Raw genomic sequence first — 24,924 nt, 5'->3', positions numbered from 1 at the left:
CGCCTGCCTAGACTTTATGCTGAGAGCAGCTGAGCGGCCGGGCTGAGCTGGGGGAGTGTTGCGGGTGCCCGGGACTGAGCGGCGGGTCAGGCGCTGCGTGCGGGGCAGGCTGAGCCCTGGGGGCGCTCTTAGAACCCTGCCCGCGCCGGGGCGTTCTAGAACCCTGCAGCGTTCGGACGTTCTACCGGCGAACCCCGAGGAGGAGGGCGGGGGAAGGGAGCACCCACATGCAGTGAAACTGACGCCCCGAGGGGCTGCCCGGACCGCTATGCACCTTCACCCTCCGAACAGATAACGAGAGCCTCGGACCGAGCGCTGGCGCGGAGATCGCGGCGTGTCTCCCCCCCCCCCCGGCCCCCGAGGATCCCCCCCCAAAAACAGCACCATGATCGTTGCGGACTCCGATTGCTGCGGCTGCACCAGCATCACGGGCTATCTGCCCTGCAAGGAATGTGGGGCTCTGAGGAATAAAGAGGTAATGGGGGGCGGGGGAGTCTCCTTTTGGGGGGAAAGGAAGGGTCTTTGCTCATTTTTGCACTGTCCTTCTCTCATCTGCTGCCCTGCTCTGTAACTCAGGCGCTGTTTACTCTTCCGATCTGAATGGTTCGGGGGCGCTCCGGATCCAGCCTGGCTGCGGACGGGATTCTGTAACACTTCTGACATCGTTACCTTTCTCTTACCCGAGTTGCATCAGCCACTGAATTGGGGCTGGAGGGGCCTGAGGTTGCTAGACCAGTGGCGAATATCGGGGCATTGCCGGGGATGATGTCTGCCCATCGGATCTAGGATTCAGCTTTTTTTCCGGCGTCTTGCATGTGCGGCGATCTGAGTTCTGTGTCTGTCCGTCTGTCTGTCTCTCTCTCTCGACTTCTCGTTCGTTGGAGGCAAAATTCAAAGTTTCTGTTTGACTTGCTGCTGGGCGAAGAGGGTCAAGTACAGACATGTCCCAAACTGGGGGCCAGTCACCTACCCTCTGGCGGGGATAACCCAGGAGTCTCGCGTTAGGAGGGGGGGGCGGGTGGGGGGATGGGTGGGGAGTTAATGTGGCAACAGGTCAGGGGCACTGAGCCCACTGTGAGGAGTAACTGGTCCTGATTTCCGAGAGAAGAGCCCTCCAAGGTGGGCAGAGAAGTGGAAGCAGGATTTACAAATAACGAACTATACCTTCCTTTCCAAGAGGTGTTTTCCCAGCCCCTGCTCCATACTTGCCAGTGCCTTTTATTCTTTTATTTTTATTGTTTGTTTGCATTTCCTGGCTTCGATACGTCTGTGTCACTTTAAAAGCCTGGCATGCTGCACCAAGATTTTCTTTAGCCTCCAGCCTTAACTCCATTTCAGAAAAGGATTTTTTCCCCCCCCTATCCTTTTCCCTCCTCCATAGAGGGGCCATGTGAAGGAGATGAATCTGTTCCCCTTGGGGTTACAGAAACATCCTTTGACTCTCAATGGTTAACTTCTAACTAGGGATTCTCGCCCTCCTTGGATTCCAAATGGCCCTTTCATAGTATTTACCCACTTAGCCCTTGGGCAGGGAATTTTGCTATCTTAAGGCACAGCTGAATGGACCCAAGTACTTCAAATACCTCCAAATGCACTTAGCTCCCTTTTGCTGATGCAGTGGGACCACCTGTTTGGAATTGTGCAGAGAGGCGCTCACAAGACATTAAAATGTGACTTGCTCGTAGCAGGGTGCGGGGACAATACAGTGGCTTAAGGAAAAAGCCTTCTTGAGGAGGGGGCGGGGGCGGGTTTGAAGGCCTGAGAAACTTCTGCAGATGAAAAGGCCACCCCAGCTCTGGTCTGAGGAGAGAAGTGAATTAAAATAACCTTTTGTTTAGGGGGAAAATAAATGTGGGGCAGAGGCAGGTGGTGATAAGAGGGGCAAATAGACTAGAAGGTGTTGATGGGTCCTCTGCAATTTCTCTACTTGGTTTTCATGTATTCTTAACTGTATATCCCCCTCTGGGCACCTGATGGGCTCAATAGTTTGAGGAATCTCTGCGTGTAGGAACTAACAGTCTAAATAGATGACACAGGGTGGAAGGGGAAACCGAGGCACAGAAAGGAGTAGAGATTTAACCAAAGCTACACAGCAGTTTGGTGCCAGAGCAGGGAATAGATGGCATAATACCCAAGTTTCCCGTCCAATGATTCTTTGCACACTGCTTTTAGCATTCTTGTCTGGCTAGTAATGTCCAGTAGTTACATAAAGAGACCTTGGTTATTTCCAGCTGCTGTGCTTGTATTTGAAGATGGCAGAACTGAATCCTCGGGGAACTAACTTGATTGGGTAGAAAATATTTGTGTGTCATGTAGACCTGGATGGGAATGGCCAAAAGTTTTCTCTTCTCTGAGTCCTCAGCTAGGGAGTATTCAAAATAGATTTTCATCTGCTTGAGGCTTTTTTATGGAGGAGCTTGGGATTTGGAGCTAGTCCACATATGGGTTTGGAAGTCACATAGAGGAGCAGTCACTGTGCCAGATCCGGAAGTGCTGTGAATTCTAGTATTTGGTGCGGCTCAGGTTTTATTATTAATCATGTTAATTACACGGTGCCTAAGGATCAGCCCCATTGCTCTGTACAGAATAGCAGCGAGTATTTGTCCTGAAGCATTTCCCATCTAAATATATTAGACAGACACCGTGCGGGGGGCGGACACACAAGCGGCGTGAACAAGGTCATGGCAGAAAATTGTATTTTTGTTCCATATTTTTTGTTTAAGGTGAGTTAATTAGGAGGGGTTGAGCTAAATGGAAAGAAAAGTGAAGAGAGAGGGGACTAAAGGGAAGGGGATGGGGCAGGGGAGACAAGGTGGGTGAGGTGATATCTTTTACTGGACCAACTTCTGTTGCTGAAAGAGACGCTTTGGAGCCCCACAGAGCTCTTCGGGTCTAGGAAAGGTACTTCCAGCATCACAGCTAAATGCCAGATGGAACAGATTGTTTAGCATAAGTAGTTGGCGCACATATTGTAGAGGACCATTCAAGTAGAGCCATTTAACACCTCTGCAGTCATCGGACAAAAAGAGGGGGGTTAATGGGTTACAGATGATTGTAATACGCCATAAATCCAGCATCAGCCATGACTGGTCCCTTAAAATATACGCGAACTATTTATGCTAAACAATCTGTTCCATCTTGCATTTAGCTGTGATGCTCCCGGACTCAGTGCTTAATTTGTAATGAAAGAGGTGCCAGGGCTCAAAGCAATTTTTTTTGTTTTCATAATTGATGCAGCAAGCCCAGAGGTGCCGGGACCATCAGCTGCCAAGCCTAGAGGTGCCAGGGTTCTGAACTGAGGTGACAGAGAGCCCTGCCAAGCCCTGGCACAAATTAAGCCCTGCCCAGCCCTAACGAAGAGCTGGGTTTGGCTTGAAAACTTGTCTCTCTCAACAACAGAAGTTGGTCCAATAAAAGATATTCCCTCACCCGCCTTGTCTCTCCCATATCCTGGAACCAACACTGGCTACAAGTACACTACATAATTACAAGCATTAGCTAATTCTTCTCACAACATCACTGCAAAGTATTACCCTTTCCAACAGAAGGGGGGCGGGGAATCAGAGGCGCAGAGATTATCCTGATTGCTCCACGACTGCAGAGCAAGCTGGTAGCAGAGATGGGAATGGAACCCAGGAGTCTGGACGTTCAGCCGTTTAACTACTAGGGGATGCTTTATTTTAACAATACTAATGCAGCTCTGAATCTGCAGTTCCATGGGTGGCTCATCACGTTCCTTCTCCTCTAAAGGCTAGCGTCTTCCTCCTCTTTATTCTAGTGCACCAGACTAGAGCTCTTCAAAATGGTTGGAACTTCAAAGCTGCAGCAAAAATCTTGCAAAATTTTCCCTGTCTTTCAACTAAGTACATGGTTGGTGGAAATCTTCAGAATTTCAGAATATTGGCAATTTAAATAAAAAATGTATATACTATTTTATAAAAAATAGGGACACTTTCCCCCAGAACTTTTTGCTGTTTTCCCTCCTGTTCCCCCACCCCAGTCAACTCTACTCCGGACATAGGGGAATTGGAGCGCCCACTCAAAAGTTGTGGGGTTTTGTGCCCAAATTAATACACTGTAGCTTTTAAATAATAACATGGAGTGTTGATCTTAGAAAGGAAATGCAGCTGGAAACCACTATGCAGCCGTAAAGAACCTCCATCAAGAAGTGGCGCAAGTTATGAAAAGCTGTATAGGAATGAATGTTTAAATTATGAATATGTAGCATTGAATGAGATGCAATGAAACTGTAAGTGTAACACTGATCTCTGCAGGTTGGGATCAGAACTGCTTAGCTGTCTTAGACCCTGTACTGCTACATCCAAAGGAGATGCCTTTTCATCTCAACTCTTAAGGGTAGGAGGGGCTGAGTTCTGTGCTTCCTCTAATATTGTGAAGCCATTGTGAATTCTGTACTATTGCAGATTTGTCCCAATACAATGATCTGCACTTTTAGAGCACCTTTCATTTGAGAAGTGCATTGAAGTTCATGGACAGGAACTAGGCCACCCAAACATGCTGGTGTAGTGGGTACAGGATATTTAGGTTTTCACTTCACCCACTATGGAGATGCAGCCACCTCTGGATTGGAACTTAGCAGCTTGTCTGTGTGCACACTGACATTAGGTAGTGGTTCAGATCTACAACTGCAGAATACTGTGATCAGTTGAAAATGGCAGGTGGGGAATTCAGGGAGGCCGAGTGCAATAACCGGAGCTGGGATACAGCAAGGACATTTCCTCACCCCTTCACAAAGAATGTCAAGAGATTGTCTAACGTTCCATTGGACTCATCACTATGCCTGACTTTCCTATCGTTGCTCCCGCTGCTCCAGATGTGGCCGGTGGGAAGCCAACGCTGTCCATTTGCCTGTATCTGTATAGATGGTAGCTGACTTTTGAAGCATGTTGGGATCCTTTTTTTTTTTTTTTTTTTTGTATGAACAGAACCATACATCATAAACTTGTTTTTGAGCGCAGGCTGTAATTCTGTTTGCTTAATCTTTTGATGTCCTTATCAGGCATGCTCTTTACCAATACCTGACTCAGCTTTGGCAATGCAGACCCACCACAGTTTACTGTTTGGCACCAGAGTTCCCTCACCCAGTCACATCATTAGCTCTTGTTGCTGGGTATTCTGTCTCCAGGAGCAGCCAGTGCCAGATCTTTCAGTGCTCCTGTGCTCCCAAGTAGTTAACGCACAGGCCTGGGGAAATCAAGAGACCTGGTTTGCCAGGATAGTGGAGCTCTGTGCCCGATCTTCCCCATTTGTAGAACAAGGGTAATACATTGGAGGGAGGCGTGAGGATTAATTGGCCAAAGGAAACCATAATGCACCGGAATTATTACTAAACACACAATCTGCAGTGAAACTAACAAATCTCTATGCTTAGCATGTCTGAGCCACGACTAAAATGCAGCTTTAAAGGTGACGAGCAAAGGGTTAAAAAAGGTGGGAGTGGGGGGTAGAAGGGACCTGTTCTGGCATCACTGAGTGATTAAAATAAGTAGCGCTAATTCTCCATTGGTTCTTCAAGAGATTTTGTTTCATGCCATCAGAATGTTCTTGTGACGAGCCGTCTGGCTCCTCTGACTGCATCTGATGGCCTGGGTTTCAGCACCTCCTGTGGTGAAACACGCAGGGTGAGTTGCATCACAGGAAACCTGTTTGTAACACAAAGCAACCAGGTGCAGAGGCAGCCTTGTAAATAGCGAAGGAAGAAGAGACAGGCAGCACAGAGGGAACTGCTGCTGAATGGGAGCATCCGGACTGAACTACGCGGCTGGGGCGACAGACTTTGAAGTGGGGTGTGGCGGAGGAGATGGTGAATTGGGTATGTCTGGCTAGGCTCCAGGAGGGAGGTGGGAATAAAATAAAGGTGATTTCCTAAAATGGGCTCTTAAGGGGCAAAGGAAAAACTAGCTGCCTAAGACAGATTGGTCATCAATGGATGAGCCAAAGCATACTTAGGGGGAGAGGATTGCCTCTTGGAGGTGAGGTCCCTGGAGCAGATCTCGCTGTATATAAAGACTTTTGACCTACAGCTGAGGAGTAAATTCTGAGCAGCCCATTCCTTGATACTTGTCAGGGAAAACAGGGGTCGCAGAGAGTGTCTCTGGTGGTCTCTTGGGTGACTATAGAGGGGATTAATCCTTCCTCATGGCGTCTTTTGCTCTTTTCCCCTTCCTTTACTGCATGAGCAGGTTGGTTTTGGCGATCATGCTGGGAGGGGCAGGGGCTTGCTTTGTGTTTCTGTTTTTGCTGGGATTTTCCAAGGGCGCCTCAGAGATTAGGTGCCCAACTCCCATTGGAATTCAGTGGGATTTGGATGCCCAACTCCCTTGGTTGCCTCTGAATAACCCAGCATTACTACAGGGCTATCTGTGGTCCTTTGGACCATATAGACTCTGATCCCCACCTCTTCCCCCATTGCCCTTCTCCAGCTGATAGTATGGAACCAGGGGCAGTGGCATACCGATCACACTACCAGCATTCCTTCCTGCATGGAGAGTGAGACATGCCAGCCTGAGCCTGGCCAGGTCACTTCCTGTGTCTCAAGGAAGTGCTGTAATTTTGATGGGCACACTTGCTTTGCTGGAAACCTGAGCTGCTGCCAGACTCCTCCTTGGGCATATCTCAACAGCTACCCTACCCTGGAATGGACTGATGTAAACCTGGCCTTGTTGGATTCTTGAAGAAGAACCAGGATTGGCAGAGATCACTTAGTGGCATCTGTTTCCCTGTGGGTACACTGGGTGAATAAGAATAATAAAAAGAAGTCCCAGGATCATAATCTCCCAGAGCTATTGGGTCATCCAGGCCACATTGGATCATAACTGGGCTGGCTACAAAACTGCGCTAGCTACAACCACATTGCACCTGCTTGTTGCTAGTAAGGTTGCTTTCCCTGCCCAAAGTGGACAGGTTCCTTGTTTTAGAATTGGATGTTCTGTAGAGAACAACTGTCCATTAGAAAATATCTAATGCACCTCTCACTGTGGTGCCTAGCTATTGATCAGTAAAGAGCAGAAGAGGAACTGGGGGATTTGTAGATAGTTAAGAACCTAGATAAATGAGGTGAAATTGACAAAATAGGTTCTCTGAGATCAGATGATTGGAGAGGAGATATGGGTAGAGTACTTCAGCCGCTCAAGGTTTATTTTAACAGGGTGAGTTTGATCTATTTGAGGACGTGGGGCAGACCAAAACTAAAGGCTCAGTTTCAGCGAGGTGCTTGAGCGTGCACTTAACTTTAAGTGCCTGAACAGTCCATGGAAATCAACAGGACTTTAAAGTTCTGCATGTGGTTATTTACCTTGCAGAATCCAAGCAAAGGGGGTATAAAGGTTAACTTAAGAACTTGTTTGCACTGGAATTTTTGCACCTATGTAACTGCACAGGTGCAGGTGCGCTAGACGGGTGTGACTTGCACTGGGGTGACTTGCGTTGTTACAGCTACACCAGTGCAAAAAATCCACAGTATCAGCCCACCCCTAGGAGGAAATGGTGTAAGAAAAGCATGAAGGAGTTCTGAAAGGTCTAAAGAACGGTGAATGAGCTTCCAGATGAGTTGGAGGAGCTGAATGTAATGATCTTCAGCAGAAATTGGATGACTACCTGGAAGATGTTAAACTGACAGCACTACACTATTGATTAATAAGCATGGAGGGATGGGTAATAATCATACCTAGCTCTTCGATAGTGCTTTTCATCAGTAGATCTCGAAATTCTTTACAAAGGTTGGTATCATTATCTCCATTTTACAGATGGAGAGACTGAGGCGCACACACAGAGCAATGAGGTGACTTGCCCAAGGTCCCCCAGCAGACCAGTGGCAGAGCCCTATTGGGGCACTCAGTCTGCCTCCAAATATGTTCAAGCAATTCATGAGAAAACGGCGTCTTGTTTTTGCCAGCGGAGTGATGTGTGCTGTGAGGATGGTATTCTCCTCTGTGTATCCTCTAGAAATAAACACAGAGATGGACAGGCTGTGCTTAGGAGCAACCCCTTGCTCATTGGTGGAGGGCAGGAGAGACTCTTGCTGATTGGCAATTGAGGTTGATTGCCAGGGGTCGTGTTTCCGCTCTTGTCTGCAAAAGGTTGGTAGGGGTGGAGGTTTGGCTTTTTCTAAAGCTTTAAGGGTGGGATTGTTTTCAAAGCTGCTAAAGGGGTTTGGGGGCCCAGTCCCCATTAGGAATGAAACCTCAGCATAAATCTTCAGGACAGAGATGGCAGCGTTTGTCAGCACAGTTCCAGCTACAGCAGGAGCGAATAGCCTGGCCGTGGTCCTGTGAAACTGTGGAAACCTGCTAACAAGAGAATCTTTACGAATTGGTTCTGCTCTCTTTGTATAAAAGTGCCTGACGGGGGATGTGGCTTATGGTTTTTTCTGTGTGTTGTTTGCCTTAGAAATATCAGGACTGGCAGATGTTGCAGCAGGGCTGGGTGGGCGCGTGTGTGTTAGCATGTGAGTTTTGTGAACTGTCCCCCTTCAGTGAAGGGGCAGGGATGTTGAATCTTTAACAGAGAGCCCGTCTCCCAAATGTTCATTAGGCATTGGAGTTCAATAAGTCAGTACCCCCCACCACTGCCCTCTCCACACATCTTAATCACTTTGAATAACATCCTTTCCTCTGTCTGATACCCAGCGTTCAGTCCCTTGTGAAATTGTAACTCCTCCAGTTCTCTGGTCATCATACAACCTTGAGGGTAGATGAGGGATGAATTTCCAATGTGAAAAAAATGAGCAGGGTTTTGTTCTCTTCCAGTCTGTCCACTATAAAGGGGGAAAAGAGGGGGGGGGGCACAGGTCCAGTTCCCCTTCCTTCCCCCACCCCCCCACTTCTGTAGGTCACCTTTAAAGCTGGCTCCAGCTATCCCACTACTCTTTGCCAATACCCACAGCTAATGCAGGGCTGTGTCCTGTGTTCGCCAGTGTCATAGTTAATCTAGCGTCTGCTAGGCAAGATTGCTACCCACGGCAGGTAGTGTCACCAAGGACTTGTGTAACCCCGGTGGCCTGGGGTGACAGCCTGGTGTGATTGGCTGACTTGCATGTCTGGTGACAAAGAGCAGCCTGGCTCAATTAGGCATCACAGTGTGGGCTGATTCTCTCTTGGCCCAGCCTGTTTTGGTTCCGCATCTGCTTCCTCCTCCAGGCTCTGCCATCCTCCCACTCTAGACCTGCTGTTGTCAGCGGGGGCTGGCCAGGAGCCTGCCCAGACCGTGTGTATCTGCAAGGAGTGGGGGAGGGCAAAGGTTAGCCTGCAAAAAACACCTTGCATATGTCTCTCGGCAAGGGCTTGGCTTGGATCCATCCTGGGCCATGGCCTCTAGTAGTCAGCCTGTGTCTGAACGTGGAAGCTCTTGGACGCTTTCATTCTCTGCCTCCCTCCCCCGCCAACCCCAGGTTTTGATTGTTCCTTCCAGCGAGGTGTGTTTTATGTGTGCTGCTCTCAAATGGTCTTCCCAGGGTAGGAACTGTCATGCACTCAGCCCATGTGCATTAGCACTGTGAGGGCAAGTGGCATGTTCTGCGGGTTGATATAATGGGATCCTTTGCGCCTGTCCTCCACTGAGTGTGTGGTCTGCCAAGCAAGCTGTGCTGCTGTACGGACAGGTCAGCCCTGGAACAGGTTACCCAGGGAGGTTGTGGAATCCCTGTCCTTAAGTGCAGGTTGGACAAACACCTGTCAGGGATGATCTGTACTTGGGCATGCCTCAGTGGGGTGGGGCAGAGACGGACTAGCTGGAGGAAGGCAGATGGGATGAGCTTACCACAATTACCACTTGAGCGGCTCAGGTCCCTGCTAGGTGCTCTGCAGACTCGTAATACAAGACGGTTCCCTCCTCAGAAAACTATTTCAGTGCATTATCTTTGGAAAGGGGTGGGAGGAAGAAGATGTCCCAAGACCATTCTTCTCTCTGTTGGTCAAGGCACTGGAAGTGTGAATCAGGAGTCTGTGAACAAGTCACTTCATCTATCAGTGCCTCAGTTCCCCATCTGTAGAATAGTCATCATCTCATACAGATACTAATACTCCTTTTCCTCCATTCTCTATTTAGATTGTGAGCGCTTTGGGGCAGGGGCTGTCTCTCCCGGTGTCTGTAGCTGCTAGAACGGTGGGGCCCTGATCTAGGCTGGCACCTCTAGGTGCTGTTGTGATACAAGCAATGCATTTCCCCCTGGGTTTTGAAAGTTGAGACACTAATGAGATGCTGTTGTAGAAACGAGAAATGAATGAGTCTCGTTTCGTTGGTTGAACTGAGTGAAATACAAAAGAAATAAGCATCACAAGGGGGGACAAGCACCACAGAGCAGAGAGTTAGTCAGGATGTGGGTTAAGTAGCTTTACATTAGCCCTTCCTGCTTGACATCTCTAGTTTTGCTTCTCCTCTGTCCTTTCCCAATGCCCTCATTCTCCTCCGGCTTCAGAAAATTGCCTTTTAATTTTAAATCCCCTCCCATCTGCTGCTGGCGTGCTGTCCTGGCGGGCTCAGCCCCACGGAACAAGTGGACGCAATAGGGTGTAGCTTTCAAACAGGTGGAGAGGGTTGTGGCTTAATTCTGGAGCAACTATGCCAAGGCTTTGGAATGGCTCCATGCAGCAAGACGAGGACTTCTGTGGTCACCCAGTCTGCCCAAGACGCAGCTGGAACGTGTTCCCCTTGTTAGAGACCCTTGAACCACAGATCTCAGGAAAAAAGAAACAATTGGGTACAACGCAGTTTACTGTGTGTGGGAAGAGACTTGGCCCCGAGTTTCTCTCTGATATTGGTGCTTAAAGATCTTTGCAAAAGTTGAAGGGCTTTGCTCAAGAGTTCTTGGTCAAGGCTTGATTGTTTTCCCCTTTTCCCCTGTACTCCTGTGTAGTGTGCTGTCTGCCACCCTCCACCCCAGAAGTGGCTGCCGGGAAGTTTCTTTGGAATACACCAGCACTCTCAGGGCAGCTTTGCACCCCACCCTCTCACTTAGTTCCTGCTTCCCCTGTGAAAGCATTAGCACTCTGCCATTCTTGGAGGCCAGAAACCTCTCCCACTACTGCAGCTGATGCTTGGGGCTTCTGTGTTGCGTGGCTTGTTGGCATGGGCTGTCGCGCTCCTGCTGCTTCTCTTCAGTTCTGTTTGGGGGATTAATGTTCTGGTGCGTTTCTAAGTTACATCAAGGGCTCCTAGCGTGTTTGGATGGGGAACCTATCTCAGGGTTGAGTTCTGTGTGCGGGTTGAGAAGCTTCTCTCCTGCCTTAACGACCATCCCCTTCACCATTAGCTTCCCCTCCTGCAGGCAGCATCTAACCTGATCCTCCAAACAACTGAAATCGCCCCTCACTCTCACGGAGCGAGACACGCTTCCCTAAGCCGCTCGCCCGTGTGCTTCAGAAGCAACATCTGTGTTCTCTCCCCCTCGTCAGCAAAGGTTGATGGTGGGATCTGGGCCTAGCAAGTCTCACCATCAGTGGCGGGTGCAAAAACTGAGTGGTGGTGGGACCCAGGTGCCAGGTTGCAGTGCCACCCAGTGCCAGGCCAGATGCGAGCAGTTCTGTGGGTGCATTTGAACCCACGGTAAAGCTGTCTGTGCTAGCAAGTCTCCATGTTGTGATTTTTTTTTTTTTAGTTTCCCTCCCCTGGGGTGCTCCGGGTAACCTAAGACCCAACACAGCATAAATAATCAAAACCACTGAACGACTCAAGTGAGCAAAGTGCATCTTGTAATGCGCAATTCTGCTCTTTTCCTTGGCTTAGTTGTGGATTCGGTAACTTGGCACTGAGACGCCCAGCCCCTAGCTGAACTGGCTGCCAGAGTATAATCTTGCACCTTTACATTCCCTTCTGTGTATCCCTAAAACTGGGGGGGAGGAGGGGAGGATTCCGCTTAAAAAAAAAAAAAACCCTCCAGCTCACTGGAAGGTGAAATGCACTAGCAGCTGTCCTGATGTCAGACTAGCTCTGTGAAGTGAAGCTTTCTGTGTAACAGAGCCTTGCTATTTCATCAGGCAGCACAAGTGCCCGTTAGAAGCACCAGCCCTGCTAGGGAACGTCCCTCAAAGCGTTTCTGCCACACTTAAAAGGCTATCTTCCCTCTCCTGGGCAGAGGGATCATGTGGGCGGGTGGCTGGTAAATTGCGACACCCCGGCTGCTGTGGCTGGCTCCCAGGGAGGTGTGTCTGATGCAGTCCCACTTGGGGAATAGCTGCAGGCTGGTCAGCAGGAGGATGCACAGAGATGCAGCTCCAGACACCTCATCCGACAAGTCCCCAGAGTAGCCAGGTAACTGGAGGAGTCACCCCTTCCTCTCCCACTGCCTTAACCCGGGAGGGAGGTGAGACGCAAACTCTGACTAACCCCTGCTGTGGACGGAAAGCAAGCAGCTCTACACCCCTTCCAGGATTGGGACGGCGCCGGCTTCTTTCAGTGCCACGCTGGCTGGGCAATGCCTTAAAGTCGATTCCTTTTCTTTTCTAGGACAGAGGAATAAAAATCCCCCAGCAGCAGGGAAGAGGCCCGAGCTCCTTCATCCCCGTGGAAGAGGTAGGATATGAGGACTTAAAGCAAATCAGTTCCAGAGGGGTGGCCGTGTTAGTCTGTATACAGCAAAAACAACGAGAGTCCTGTAGCACTTTAAAGACAAACACATTTAATTTCTGCAGGCATAAGCGTTCGTGGGCTGTAACTCACTTCGTCAGATGTAAGGAATAGAAATCAGATAGGGGGTGTATATATATATATACATCCAAGGGTAAGAAACAACAATGGGGAGGGTAGGTGTTAGCAAAGTCCATTCAGTTAGGGTAGCTGCAGCCTATTCACAACCCTTGATTAGAAGGTGAGACTGTGTGAACAGTGACAATTACTTCTTGTAATGAGAGAACCATTCCAAGTCCCTATTCAGACCCAATCTGACTGTGTCAAGTTTGCAGATCAGTTCCAGCTCTGCAGTTTCTTGCTGAAGTCTGTTTTTGAAGTTTTTTTTGTAGAACTATAGCAACTTTCAAGTCAGCTACAGAGTGTCCTGGGAAATTGAAGTGTTCTCCGACTGGTTTATGGGTGTTACCATTTTTTATGTCTGATTTGTGTCCATTTACTTTTGCGCAGTGACAGTCCGGTTTGGCCAATGTACGTGGCAGAGGGGCATTGCTGGCACATGATGACATATATTACATTGGTAGATGTGCAGGTGAATGACCTCCTGATGGTGTGGCTGATGCGATTAGGACCTGTGGTGGTGTCACTAGAGTCGATGTGTGGGCAGAGCTGGTAATGGGGTTTGTTGCAGGGACAGGTTCCTGGGTTAGTGTTCTTGTTGTATGGTGTACGGTTGCTGGTGAGTATTTGCTTCAGGTTGGGGGGCTGTCTGCAAGCAAGGATAGGCCTGCCTCCCACGGCTTGAGTGAGTGACAGAGCCAGACGGGTACCCAGAAGTCACCTACTACAGGACAGACCCAACAAAGAAAACAACAGAACCCCACTGGCCATCACCTACAGCCCCCAGCTAAAATCTCTCCAACACATCATGAAGGATCTACAACCTATCCTAGCAGATGATCCCTCATTCGCTCAAGCCATGGGCACAGGAGGGGGAGTCTTGGTCAGAAACCTCCAGGGGAAACAGCACGGTCTAGTGGCTGGGCCAGGGTCTGAGTTGTGACCCAGAGGAACCTGCGTTCACTGCTCCACTCTGCCTCCTATAGAAACGGAGCTGTTACACCGCGCCTGCCACTGGGGGTCCAGGGAAAATGCCAGGGGTCGCGCCAGTCAGGTGACGGTGTTCCCCGCTGGGGAGTGGGGGCTTGTCGATATCTGGCATTGCTGCCTCATGGGTCCTTTTGGAGGAGCTGAACCCTTGCTTGCTTCCCTTCGCTTGTGTGCAGCAAGCCAGGGGTTTTCCGTTGCACCACGCTGTCATCAGCCCACGAAAGCTTCTGCCCGCAGAAATTGGTTAGTCTTTAAGGTGCTACAGGACTCTCCTTGTCTTCACCGCATTGTAGCTAATTGCAGCCCAGCCATTCATGCCCATCCAGCTGCATCATCGGCTGTTCGAGCCTGGGGCGGTGGCCAGGGAGGGTGACTAAACAAATCCTGATTGCCCTGCTGTGAGAGCTGCTCAGTCGGATTCTGATGCCCTCTGGCCAGGTAGCCACCCCCCTTCCTAATTCCACACTGGCCCCTCCGCACCTCGCAGCAGGCCTGTTGACTCTGGGCTGGCCGCTATGTTCCCGGGCTGCTTGGACAGTTTCTTCTACCGCTGACGTCACCCTGCAGTGCTGGGCTCCTGCCACTCCTTATCGGGACTCTTGTTGTTGTAATGTAGCCCTCCTGCCGTGCGCTGGGGGTGTGGCGGGGGAGGAGAAGGCCTGGGGAGGGTGGCTTGAACAAACAGCTGGATTGCATCAGCTGGCAGGGCTCCCGGCCTGCTGCAGGAAACACATCGAGCCCTTCTCGAGCTGGGTTTCTATTGGTTGCCTCCCCACAGCCCCGGGAGCCTGAGAAGCGCAGCGATCCCCTCCAGAGATATGTTGGTAACTGGATCACAGCAAGAGCGGGCAGCGCTGGGAAGATAAGAGCTGTGCAGAGCAGTCACTGCTTGCTGCCTGCAGGCGCTGGGGCGGCAGAGAAGAGAGCTGGGCGACGGGCTTGCTGTGGGGCACGCAGAGCAGGTGTCTGAGCTCAGACGTTCCCGGGGTCTGGCTGTGCGCTCAGGCTCCGCCTGCTTTTGGCCATTGTTATTCATATTGGTGTGTATTGCACCCAGGCACCTCAGTCATGGATCAGGCCCCTGTTACGCTAGGTGCGGTACAAACATACCGAGAGGGTCTGTGCCCCAGGGAGCTTGTAATAAAAGGGTATTTACTTCCTCCCGGCTTTAGAGGGTCTCTTCCCAGCGCTGCCACTGCTGATTCAGCATGACTCTAGGCTCAGAGCTTACCCTCTGGGCCCGGCTGCCTGGGGGGCTTTGTAGCCTGAGGATTGTAACGTGTGTCAAGACTTCTGGATAACAGGAGCTGCCTGTATAATACCTAGCGCAATATAGGAGCTAGGTGATATTATGTGCAGAGCATTGTTCTCCGTGCTTGTCATGGAAAAGCCCCATAACGAAGTCATTGTTTCTAGGCCTCCTGAACTCCTGCCCCCGGCCGCTGTGGGGCTGCCGTAGGGGTAGGGGGCAATTGGTGTGTTGACATGACCCTGTTGCAAGCAGTGCCCTCCGGGGCCAGGCCTGGATGATTTCACAGCCTGCTTGTTAGCTGGGAAGCTTGTGCTGTTCACATATGGGTCAGAGCAGTTGCCGGAATGACCCCCATTGTGCCCCACGATGAATGGGGCTGGAAGCCTCTTGGGGCAGCTGGATTCTCAGTGTCTCTCCCTCCATAGATCCTGCAGGAGGGCGTGGAGAGCTCCCAGCGGCAGCTCTTCATTGAGGCCTTCGTCTCCCCGGGCAGAGTGGATAACATCACCATGGTGATGGGGCTGCACCCGGAGTACCTGGCCAGCTTTTGGAAGACCCAGTACTTGCTGCTGCGCATGGATGGGCCCCTGCCCTACCACAAGCGCCACTACATCGCCATCCTGGTAAGTGCCTCGGGCGAGAGATGGTACCCGGGTCTGGAGGGCCAGGGCGCTGCGGGGAGGGAGGGGAACGGGTGAGTGCCTGTAGGAGAACGGTTCCTGGTGCTTTAGGGGGTGGAATTGGGAGCGGTGGGATAGATCTGAGCAGAGGTAAATTTGGGGCTGAATATCGGGAGCTGCTAAGCATGAGCTCGATCGGGCCCTGAATGGAGTCTCCCAGGAGCGGGGAAAGAGACCCAGGGAAGCAGCAGAACTGCCCTGGCGTGAGTCCGTGTCAAGACGGAGACTGGCGCTCCAGTGCTGTGGCCAGTTGTAACACCTGGAACCTGCACCCACCCTCAGGAGACCAGATCCAGTTCTCCCCGCAGCCCCATCGTGGTTGGCTCAAGGTCTCTCCATCCTCCCCCACCAGCCCAGCCCCTGAGAAGCAGCCCTACACTCGGGACATCTTCCCGATCGGGTCTGCCTGCTCCTTTCTGCCCTGGGCACTGAAATGGTGAACGGTGTTGGTGTGCAAAGTGTGGTTGACGTGAACGGGGCTGGTGGCACCTCAGCGCTGTCATTTCGGGCTCTCTGCGAATGCCTCGGGGCCGGTTACGGTTGGCTTATGTTTGGGAGGTTTTCTTCATAACCAGAGCCACTTTTCCCCTTTGAAAAAGGCAGCTGAGACCCTGGAGAAGAATTGAGGTCTGTCCGTGTCCCGTCCCTGTCCATCCCACGCCCCTGCTTTGGGACACGTTGCACTGGAAAAACGTGCAGAAGGACAGTGCCTGTGTTGGCCTGGGTGGTAGGGGGAAACTGGCTAGGTGATGTGCTCTCTCCCGTCTGGAATGGCCTTCTTGTAACCTCTGTATCCTCTGCCCCCAGGCCGCGGCCAGGCACCAGTGCTCCTACCTGGTTGGTTTCCACGTGGCGGAGTTCCTGAAGGTGGGTGGGAACCCGGAGTGGCTCCGAGGCCTGCACTGTGCCCCCCCGAAACTGAGGAACCTCAACGAAATCAACAAGATCCTGGCTCACCGGCCCTGGCTCATCACCAAGGAGCACATTGAGGTGAGCGGGGGACTGTACGCCCAGCAACAAGCAGCCCAGGGGCTGTGTGTTCCCTCTTCCCTGGCTCTGGGGTGTCCTTCCGCTGAGCAAGCTGCTGCATTTCCCGGCTCATGGGGAGAGTGTGCAGGGAAGGAGGGATGCACCGTGCTCCTGGAGGCCCTTCCTGTCTCTCTCCTTCCTCCCCTCCCCTGTGATGCTGTGACGGGCTGGTGGAGAGGTGCTGACAGAAGAACGTGAGGTGGCAGAGGAGCTGTAGAGGTCCATGCCCTGCTCCTCTCTGTCTGCCCTGCGCTGGCCTCGGCTCCAGGAGGCCTGGCTGGATCTGCCAGGGGGAGAGGGGACAGAATCACGCACGTGTCCCCTCTGGGGAAGAGCTGAGCGGGGAATCTGTGTGCACGTTTCAGGCCCTCCTGAAGACGGGCGAGAACAGCTGGTCGCTTGCAGAGCTCATCCAGGCCCTGGTGCTCCTCACGCACTACCACTCGCTCGCCTCCTTCGTGTTTGGCTGCGGCATCAACCCAGAGGCCGACCAGGAGGGGGGGCACGCCTTCCAGCCGCCTTCGCCACGCAGCTGCGACAGCAGCCCTGCCTCCGAGGACGGAGTGAGCGGCTCCAGCGTAAGTCCACGCGTGGCTGGTGCCGGGTAGAGCGGTCCCTCCACCCTGGCGGAGCTGGGGCGGAGGTTACAGAATGCGAGGGATTAGGGAAGGGTGCTGACTGAATGATTGACTTTGCCTTCTCTCTTCCCACTCTCCGCACCACCGGCCTGGAGCTTGACGTGCTGGGAATTGCTCTTGGCTCTCCTGGTCGGTAACGCGGTGCTGGGCCACCGAAACGGTGGGGCTGGCGCAGGCTGCTCTGAGCTGCACAGTCTGGAGGTGTCTCCTGGTGCCGCCTGGGAGCACCTTCTTGGAGTGGGCGGGTTAGAAACTCCTCCAGTCAACGGCCAGTTTTTCCACGTGCTGGTCACGGCGGTTCGTTCCAGAGCCAGTGCGAATGGTGGCTGGGGGAGGAGTTAAACCTGCAGCCCTGCCGTGGGCTGAGCGGACTCTGCACCCCCTTCTCCAGTCAGTTAAACCCCTGGAGAGCAGATGCACCCATGCTCCAGCTGAGACAACAGCAGGCTAAAACCCAGGTGGCTCAGCTGCAGTGCACGCTCTGTGGATGTGGCTTCTTTAAGGCCTCCACAACGGCCCCAGAGAGGAGCAGCAGGGGGCTGCCATCCACCGGGCCCTTCTCACCCCCCTAACCCCCCCCATGTCAGGGTGGATTGGGAGTGGAGCTTAGTGGGCGGGAGACGTGGCTGGAGCCTTTTGCCCTGCAGCTGTTCTGGCTGGTTCAGCAGCCCATAGGCAGCAGTGGGGAGGCAAACCATAAATTAGAGCAGCCCAGGGCTGCTCTAAGTGACACTGGGGGCTGCAGCAGGTCCTGGAGCAGAATCTGGGAGGAACAAAGGTGACTTGCCCCTTCCTCTGGGTTGGGCCCTCTCTGCGGCGCCTCCTCGGGGCGGGGGGCAGCACAGAATCTAGCTTGCACCAGATAGGGCTTCGGGGCGCACCTGCATAGCGCTGGGCCCGGTGCCGGTTTGGGAGCGTACCGTAGGGATGAATGAAGCCCCAGCAAACACCCCGATTGCCAGCAGCCGACTGCTCGGGACGACAGGTCCCTCCCAGGACCGCCCTCTGCACCCCAATAAAGGGGCTGTGTCTGTGCTTGGAGTGAAGTCGGCCGCGGCCCTCTCCCCGCCCCCGTCGGTGCTGACCCTGTGCGTGCGCTCTCTCTCGCTCTCCGCGCCTAGGGCAAAGACGCCATGCAGGAGGTGGAGGAGTTGATGGAGAGGATGAAGCTGCTGCAGGAGTGCCAGCTGGAGGAGGAGGGGGTGACGCCGGAGGAGATGGAAACCCGCTTCGAGCTGGAGAAGACCGAGAGCTTGCTTGTGGCCCCCTCTGGTGAGGAGGGAGGATGGGGCTGGTGGGGAGGCAGAGGTGGGCGTCCTCACCAGGCCCTGGGGGCTCTTCTGCATCGGCCGTCGCCTGGCACTGGCTCCTTTTAGGGAAGGAAATACAAGGCCTCTCTGTGCCATGGTGGGTCTGCGTGGGGCACAGACGCTGTCTGGGGGAAGGCAGGGAATCTGCCCCAGGCGGGCTGCCAGCATCTGGCTCTGCTCCCTGAGCGAGGGAAGGGCTGTGCTGGGCCGGCACTAGCCCTGTCACGGATTCCTGCTGTCGGATGTAATTGTCTCACTGGTAATTGGCGAACAACGTGCTCTGAGTTAATTGCACCGTGGCTGCTTCCTCCCATGAGGGCAGATGGTCACAGCAGGTTTGCTCCGGCGGGGTGACTCAGGGCTCAGGATTGAGTCGGGGAGACGGCTCGGGGGGGTTTTTGGGTGTCTCTTTACCACGAGGCGTCGATGGGGAGCTAACGGGCCGCTGCGGGGACGTGTTTTTGTTTTCCTCCAGTCGATATTGCTGAGCAGGCTCTGCCTCCCAACGTCCTGTGCTTCGTGGAGGAGCCGGAGTTCGGATACAAGGATTTCACCAGGAAAGGCGAGCAGGCCCCACCGACCTTCCGAGCTCAGGTACCTTCTGCCACAGGCTGCCTGGCGCCTGACGCCCTCCCCTGACGCAGCCGGGCGGTGGTCCTGGGAAGGGGGGGACGGATGTGGCGCGAGTGGATCGGGCTGGCTGGGACGCACTTGTCTTGCTTTTGGCAATTCTGGTCCCTCTATCCCGCATCCTTCCCCTTGCAGGATTACACCTGGGAAGACCACGGCTACTCGCTGATTAACCGCCTGTACCCCGACATGGGGCAGCTGCTGGACGAGAAGTTCCAGGTGGTCTATAACCTGACCTACAACACCATCGCCATGCACAGCGGGGTGGACACCACCATGCTCCGCAGAGCCATCTGGAATTACATTCACTGTGTCTTCGGGATCAGGTAGGTAACCGGGGCCCAGCTCAGCCCCCAGGGGGTCTCTTCTCTCCACCCCCCCTCCCTCTTTCCTGGGTCGCTCCAAGCCTGTCTCGGTTCTCCAGCGGAGCTGTTATCAGAGGGCCCCTGGGGACAGGCTTTGGGGCATTTTGCCTATAGGTCCCTGGTTCGAATCCAGCTGAGAGGCAGCTGGGACCAAAGCCCTGCCCCATCTGCAGTACGCCGGTGGTCTTGGTCCAGTTACTGTGGGCACAGCTGTGCGTGGATGGCCTGCGTGGGGTCACCTGGCTCCTAGGCCCTGTCCCTGCAGGTCAGGATGGAGGGGGCGGGACGTGACGAGGAGTTGGGCTGAAGCCCCCCCCCGTAGCCCTGGTCTCACCTGGGGGTAAAGTGGGTTCTCCCGGCCCCTCCTAGGTACGACGACTACGACTATGGGGAGGTGAACCAGCTCCTGGAGCGCAGCTTGAAAGTCTACATCAAAACCGTGGCCTGCTACCCGGAGAAAGCCACCCGGCGGATGTACACCCACTTCTGGAGACACTTCAAGCACTCCGAGAAGGTGCGTCCCCTCGCCTGCCCCCTGCCTGGGGGGGAGCCCTGGCGCCAGGATCGGGGCCGAGCACCGAGGTCTCCTCTGCCAATGAGTGGAGCCACTGAGGCAAAGCAGAGCAGCTGATCACAGCCACGCTGGTGCCGGCCAGAGCCGGCGCTCGGCATAAACAGACGAAGCAATTGCCGCTCCAGGGGGCCCCCTATTAATTATTAGTGTGTGTTGTGGGGGGGGGAGCCCCCAAAATATTCCTGCGTAGGGCCCCCCGTGAGTTAGCACCAGCACCGGTCCAGCCCACGAGGCTCATCCCCCTTGGAGGGGGAACCAAGGTGCCCTCGCTGTTGTCACTCTGGCATGGAAGGATCCCTGCAGGCTGCTAGCGGTGACGCCTCTGTCCAGCCTGCCCCAGTGGGGAAGGTGTGTGGGGAGAACCCAGAATGCACCTGGAGCAATGTGCAGCCCCACCTTGCGGGCTGGGGGCGGTGGGGGAGGGTCCTCCTTTTCTGTCCGCTGCAGCCATCCACGTGCTGTCCTGCGCTCTCCGCAGGCCCTGGCGGCTCCCGACATCCCCACGTGCTCCCTCCGCCGCCACGTCTCCTGGAGCCACATCATCCTCCGCGCCCCGGCCCCGTCTCCCCCTGACCGTGCCCTCCTTCCTGTCCAGGTGCACGTCAACCTGCTCCTGCTGGAGGCCCGGATGCAGGCAGCCCTGCTGTACGCGCTGAGGGCCATCACCCGCTACATGACCTGACGGGGCCGCGCTCCCCACGCCCTGCCAGGGCCGCGCCTCGCTGCGGGCGAAGGGGGAGCCTGACTTTACAGACGTGGGCTTGGAATCCGTCGGGGGCCTGCAGCAACGGGCCAGGGTGGGGTCTCCTCCCCTCACTCTCCCGGGGACCCCGGAGGCAATTGGAAGCCAAACTGCTCAGCCCCTGTGTAAAGACGAGCCAGCTCGGCCGTGCCCAGTATTCCCACTGACGCTGCCCGGCAGGAGCCGTCCTGCACCCTCCCTGGGAGCTGTCAGCTGTGCCGGCTCCAGCCGGGTCTCTCGCTGCTGCTGCTGCTGCCGCCTTGGACCTGGGGGCGGGTCACTGAAGCTGACCTGCCTTTCTAGTGTTAGCGTGTAACGAAATCAGACTGAACTCCCTGGGTGGCCGCCTGCTGTCCTCTCTGTGCCATGCGTCACCTTCCTGAGGTCGGTGACTAGTGCAGTGGACGCCGGAGCTCTGAGCTGCCGTCCCCGGGGCCGGAGGGCTGCTGAGGGGAAGGGACTCGCCTCCTACCAAAGAGATCTCTGCAGGGTTTATCCGGCTATCACGAACACACGTCCTCTCTCTCTCTCTCTCTTCCCTGCCCGAACGGCCCAGTGCGGCCTCTCCACGCCCTGCATTGCCGGAAGACTGGGAGCCTTCGCGCCGGGCGCTGGCCATCTTGCACGGCACAGGGGCCGGTGGGGAGGGCTGAGGGCACAAACTCACCCAGCCCCATGCTGCTGGCGACGGCCACCACACTACGTTTCTCCTTGGCCGAGCACCCGCTGCTCCTGCGCTCCAAAGCCCTGTCCCCTTGCTCCCCAAAACAGCCCCGGGAGAGCTGCTGGGATGTGTCCAGTGATCAAACAAGGCCAAGGGCCTGGCTGCCCCGCCTCCTGCCCCTCTGCTCTTCCAGGGACCTGAGCTGGATGTTTCTCTGCGTGGCTGTGAGCTGTGGGGTGGGTAGAAACCCCCCAGGCTCCGGCGCAGCGGCATGCTTGCTCCCCTGAACTCCAGGCTGTGGATGGAGGGAGATCAGGGGACGGGTGGGGTGTCCCCGTCTCTGTGCGGCCTTTCTATACAGTCCCTGCTTCCAGGGGCCTGCAGGGCTTGTCCTGGTCGGGTAATGTGAAGCCAATGCGCCTTCCTGCATGAAGCTCAGTCCTCCAGACACGCCGCTTTCGGGGTCCCTCGCTGGCTGCGCTCTGGCTGTGCTGGGTGATGAGTGTCTGTCTGCCCTCTCAGTAGAGTTGTTCTAGCCGGAAGCTCCCGCTGTCAGGGCCTGGGGGGAGCCCCTGGGGGCATGATCGAGGTCCTGACCCCCCCTCCCCCGGGGACTCCTGCATGTGGGACCTTGCGGGCACTGGGTGGCGGGGGTTCTTGGACTGTGTTGATGGCAGGCCTTTGCAGACACCTGTCTGGCTGAGCCCCCTGCGGGACGGACCTCGGGAAGTACCCAGGGGTGTCTCCAGTTCAGGGCTCCTGAAGTGCCCAGTGGAAGCAGGTCTTGCAGGTGGCGGGAAGGCAGATGCCCCCGGGTGAGTCTGTCTTGGTCCATGGCACGTTCTGCTCCGGCTCAGCACCTCTGGTCTCTGTGCTGGGGGGTGATGGATGTCTTTGCCATGTGTGCAGAGAGCTAAACAGGGCGAAACCTCCCCAGAACGCGGGTCGATCCCGCTCCTACCACCAGGCCGCCCTAGCAACGCGGGGAGGTAGACGAGGCTCTAAACTGTGAAGAAAACATAGTGGCTGCTTTTTTTACCCCTTGCTTCTGAAACCAGCCTCATCCTCTCGCCCCACCCGCCTCAGTCCCCTCTCCTGAGTGTCCTGTGTTTCAGACCCAGTGTTACCTCCTTCCCAAGTGCCGGCACCTCCTCATCTGTCGTGCTGAAAAATCTTGTCTCCTGAAATCGCCCTTGCTCTGAGGTCCTAGAAAGCAGGCGCTGTCTCTGGGGGCGGGTAGAAATATCCACCATGTGAAGGTTTCTGAACGAGTCCTTTTTCTTTGTGCCCCTCATTTCGGGTCTGCGTGGCACACAGTTCTTGGTAGGTCAAAAGGCCCTGGGGGGAAATTCACCCCATTGCATTGCTTAAGCCACACAGAGGCCTCTGTACCACTTACCACCCTCTGCACTGAAGCAGGCCTGAAGTGGTACATGGGTCTGGTGCTAGAACCTCTGCACATAGGTGAATTTCCCTCCCCGTGCAACAGACATCACCCATTTGCCCCGTGAGTCCATCCAGGATCACTGCGAGCAGTTACACTCTGGATTCCACACAGGGACCGGCCAAGTCTCTCTTCATTGCTGTCAGTAATTGTTAGCGAGAAACCCAGATGTAACTAGCCTGACTTGACAGCTGCCCTAAGAGAGATTGTGAAGAGGGCAAATGCTTCTGGGCCGATGTCCACTTAGAACCAGGGGTGGAGGAATTGAAATTTATGACCCACTTTTTTTGTCTGGGAGAGATCTTTGGTCACATTTACTTTTGTTTTGGAAGTGTCGCACAGTAAAGGGTGTAACGTGTGTGTGTTATCCTGCATTGTAAAGCCAAGACTACATGTGTGTACACACACACACACACACTCTTGGTGTACAATGCATGCATACAATATACATACATATGTACACTCCACTGTAAAGCAATGGTTGTGTACACAAACACAGACTGGACTGTGTGTATTTTTCTTACACACACAGCGCACACGCTCCTTGCTTTTGCAGTGTAGAGTGCTGTGTGTGTCTCTTCCCTCTCTCGAGGCAATCTCTTTTCCCAAGCTCAGGACCTTGTAGCTATGTCCTGCCCCTCTGCAGCATTGCACGTTCTGACACAGATGCGCTGTGAACCCGAAAGACGGTTGCCCTGTTTACGAGGTGGGCTGCCCCTGCTCCTTCTCTTTCCCATCCCCACGTGTGAGCTGAAATGCTCTCACCCTTCTGGCAGTTTTGCACGGGGCGAGTTGTGGACTGTTCCAGGGCAGTCTCCATTTGTGTTTGTATGTCCGTTTCTTAGGGGTATTCGTATGTCAAGTTGGCCAGTCCCATGTGCCGGAGGGGAGGGATGGGAGATGGGGCTATGTGTGACTTGGGGGGGAGGGGGGATGAAGCAGATGTCTGTAGCTTATCCAGATGTGCCACAGCATTTCACACTCGTGCAGGTCACTGTGAAATGCCCATTGTCTGAGCTTTGCTTGGCAGCAGCCCTTTCTTCCATCCCATTCGTGTGTGCCCAGGAGTGAATAGTCTGTGGAACCGACCCCACCCCATCCCTGCCGTTTGAAGGACCGTTCACTTGGTTTTGCTGAACCGTAAGTTATTGGTTTTTGGTTGTTTCCTCCCAACTGGGGGTGAAGATGCTGAGAGTTGTGACTTTGCTGCCACTTCTGGTTTGATGAGAAATAAAGTTGACTTTTTTTTCCAAATGCCTCTGTTCGTTTCCTTCCCCGGGTCTCTGCTTCCACTCAACGTGAGCAATGGCTGCAGGGACTCTGCTCTGCCTTCCTGGAGAGTGAAATTCTCTCACACACCCTCCGTGCAGAGCCTGCGTTCAGCCTCTGCTCCACTTAACCCATTCAATGCACCTTGGATGCTGAGCACGTGGGAAAAATCTGGCCACTAGGTAGGTATCTAAAACAAGAGCTGAGCGCTTGAGTCAGTCGGGTCCCAAGCACAGGAGAGGAGCTCTTGGAAACCTGGCCCCCAGTGTGTATCGGCCTTGGTCTGAATTTCATCCACAGAGACATTTGTGTGAATGTTGCAAAAGCCTTTCCATTAGTGGGGCTGTCACAGCTGGAAGCCCTACCCTGGATTGGGGCCCCGTTGTACTGAGTCACAGGCCCTGCCCTGTAGCGCCTACAGCCCACCAAGACGTGAGGGTTCATTTGAATTTCAAGTGAATTTGCTCCAGTCAGGTTCACGCCGCCTTTTGAATTCCCTCTTCTCAAACGTTCCAACGAGTTTCAGTGGCATGACTGATCTGAGACAGCAGCTTTCAAAGCACAGCCCATTGCAAAAGCCAAATTTGAAATTTGCATGCACCTGTGGGGCTATCCAGGTGAGGGGGGGAAATGCC

The 24,924-nt window shown here is 54.1% G+C and overlaps 1 protein-coding gene across 2 annotated transcripts; it reads left to right on the top strand.

The window, feature by feature from the left end:
- Positions 1-24,274, top strand: SESN2 (sestrin 2). Of its 2 annotated transcripts, XM_067543258.1 has the most exons (10): positions 2-475; positions 12,463-12,528; positions 15,370-15,567; positions 16,432-16,614; positions 17,019-17,231; positions 18,413-18,563; positions 19,077-19,195; positions 19,367-19,557; positions 19,966-20,110; positions 20,766-24,274. In XM_067543258.1, the coding sequence occupies exons 1-10, from the start codon at positions 386-388 to the stop codon at positions 20,850-20,852; spliced, it is 1,443 nt and encodes a 480-aa protein (XP_067399359.1). In that variant the 5' UTR covers positions 2-385; the 3' UTR covers positions 20,853-24,274. The 2 variants fall into 2 exon arrangements, with proteins under 2 accessions (XP_067399361.1, XP_067399359.1); XM_067543260.1 differs by lacking the exon at positions 12,463-12,528 and having other exon boundaries at positions 1-475.
- The last annotated feature ends 650 nt before the right edge of the window (positions 24,275-24,924 follow it).

This window comes from Emydura macquarii, unplaced genomic scaffold, assembly GCF_026122565.2.
Source record: "Emydura macquarii macquarii isolate MOO-44397 ecotype Brisbane River unplaced genomic scaffold, CSIRO-AGI_Emac_v2 contig_820, whole genome shotgun sequence".
Taxonomy (NCBI): domain Eukaryota; kingdom Metazoa; phylum Chordata; order Testudines; family Chelidae; genus Emydura; species Emydura macquarii.
This window is presented reverse-complemented; position numbering and strand designations above follow the sequence as displayed.

Bases quoted from the DNA above. Each gene is read 5' to 3' on its own strand.
- SESN2 (XM_067543258.1), top strand. From the start codon at position 386: ATGATCGTTGCGGACTCCGATTGCTGCGGCTGCACCAGCATCACGGGC. The intron at 12,529-15,369 runs GTAGGATATGAG...CTCCCTCCATAG, and splicing joins CCTTCATCCCCGTGGAAGAG to ATCCTGCAGGAGGGCGTGGA. The intron at 19,196-19,366 runs GTACCTTCTGCC...TTCCCCTTGCAG, and splicing joins CACCGACCTTCCGAGCTCAG to GATTACACCTGGGAAGACCA.